The sequence below is a fragment of the Bison bison genome, unplaced genomic scaffold (genome assembly GCF_000754665.1).
Source record: "Bison bison bison isolate TAMUID 2011002044 unplaced genomic scaffold, Bison_UMD1.0 scf7180017864304, whole genome shotgun sequence".
NCBI classification, from domain to species: domain Eukaryota; kingdom Metazoa; phylum Chordata; class Mammalia; order Artiodactyla; family Bovidae; genus Bison; species Bison bison.
The window spans coordinates 13901956-13902780 of NW_011494876.1; the positions used below are offsets into that span (position 1 = coordinate 13901956).

Here is an 825-nt window from a genome sequence, read left to right on the forward strand (position 1 = left end):
CCCAGGGGCGGCTGCCTCTCACGTTTTCCGTCTTCATTTTGATCCTGAGCCAGTGGCTGAAGTTGTTACGGCTGGTGCTGTCCCCCGTGGCACCCACACTCCAGATGAGGGAGAAGATGAACCAGGGCTCGATCAGCTCAGGGATGCGGCTCAGCTTCTCGGGCGGCATCTTCTTGAGGCCCTGGGGACAGAGGCGGGAACAGAACTGAACGACCTGAGGAAGCCAGGGGGGTGGGGGTGGGGGTCGTCCCTTGGCCTCTGCAGCAGACTGGATGGGGGTGTCCCATGAACCATGTGAGCCAATCCGATTCTCTCTTCCAGGAAGCTGGACTTGGGATTCGGGGCCCTTGGGTGAGGCAAGCAGGGCAGGAAGGAGCAGGCTGCAGTCCACAACTCAGAGTCTCACTTCTTTGGGCAGGAAGGGCTTGAAGAAGCAGTCCAGCAGCTTGAGGAGACTCGTGGTCAGATTGCTGTTGGTTGAGGTGATCACCTCCTTCACCGAGGACCGGACGAAAGCAAGGGACTCCTGCAGAGGATGGGCACCCCACTCTTGTGGCTGTTGGCCATAGCACCCGGCTGCCCCCACCTGGGCCAGCACACTGTGGCTCCCTCACCTCCAGGAAGGAGATAAAGAGGGACTTGAACTGCTCCTCAAAGGGCCTGAGTAAGGCAGGGATACGCCTCAGCCAGCACTCGACAAAGGGCATGAGCCCCAGGATGCTGGGTTCCAGGTACACCATGCCGCAGCGGGATACTGTGGCTGGGGAGGCCACCGCCAGGTCTTGCACCTCGAACATCATGGTCATCGCCTGCTGAGATGAACTG

At 60.2% G+C, this 825-nt stretch overlaps 1 protein-coding gene across 1 annotated transcript in view; it reads right to left on the minus strand.

The window, feature by feature from the left end:
- The window catches only part of DNAH1 (dynein, axonemal, heavy chain 1), an 81920-nt gene that overhangs the window by 25618 nt on the left and 55477 nt on the right, over nt 1–825 (minus strand). Inside the window, exons 38-40 of the mRNA XM_010851742.1 lie at nt 615–809; nt 407–526; nt 23–181 (exon numbers count right to left, since the gene is read on the minus strand). Coding sequence (XP_010850044.1) covers nt 23–181; nt 407–526; nt 615–809 — 474 coding nt within the window. The remainder of the gene's footprint in view (nt 1–22; nt 182–406; nt 527–614; nt 810–825) is intronic.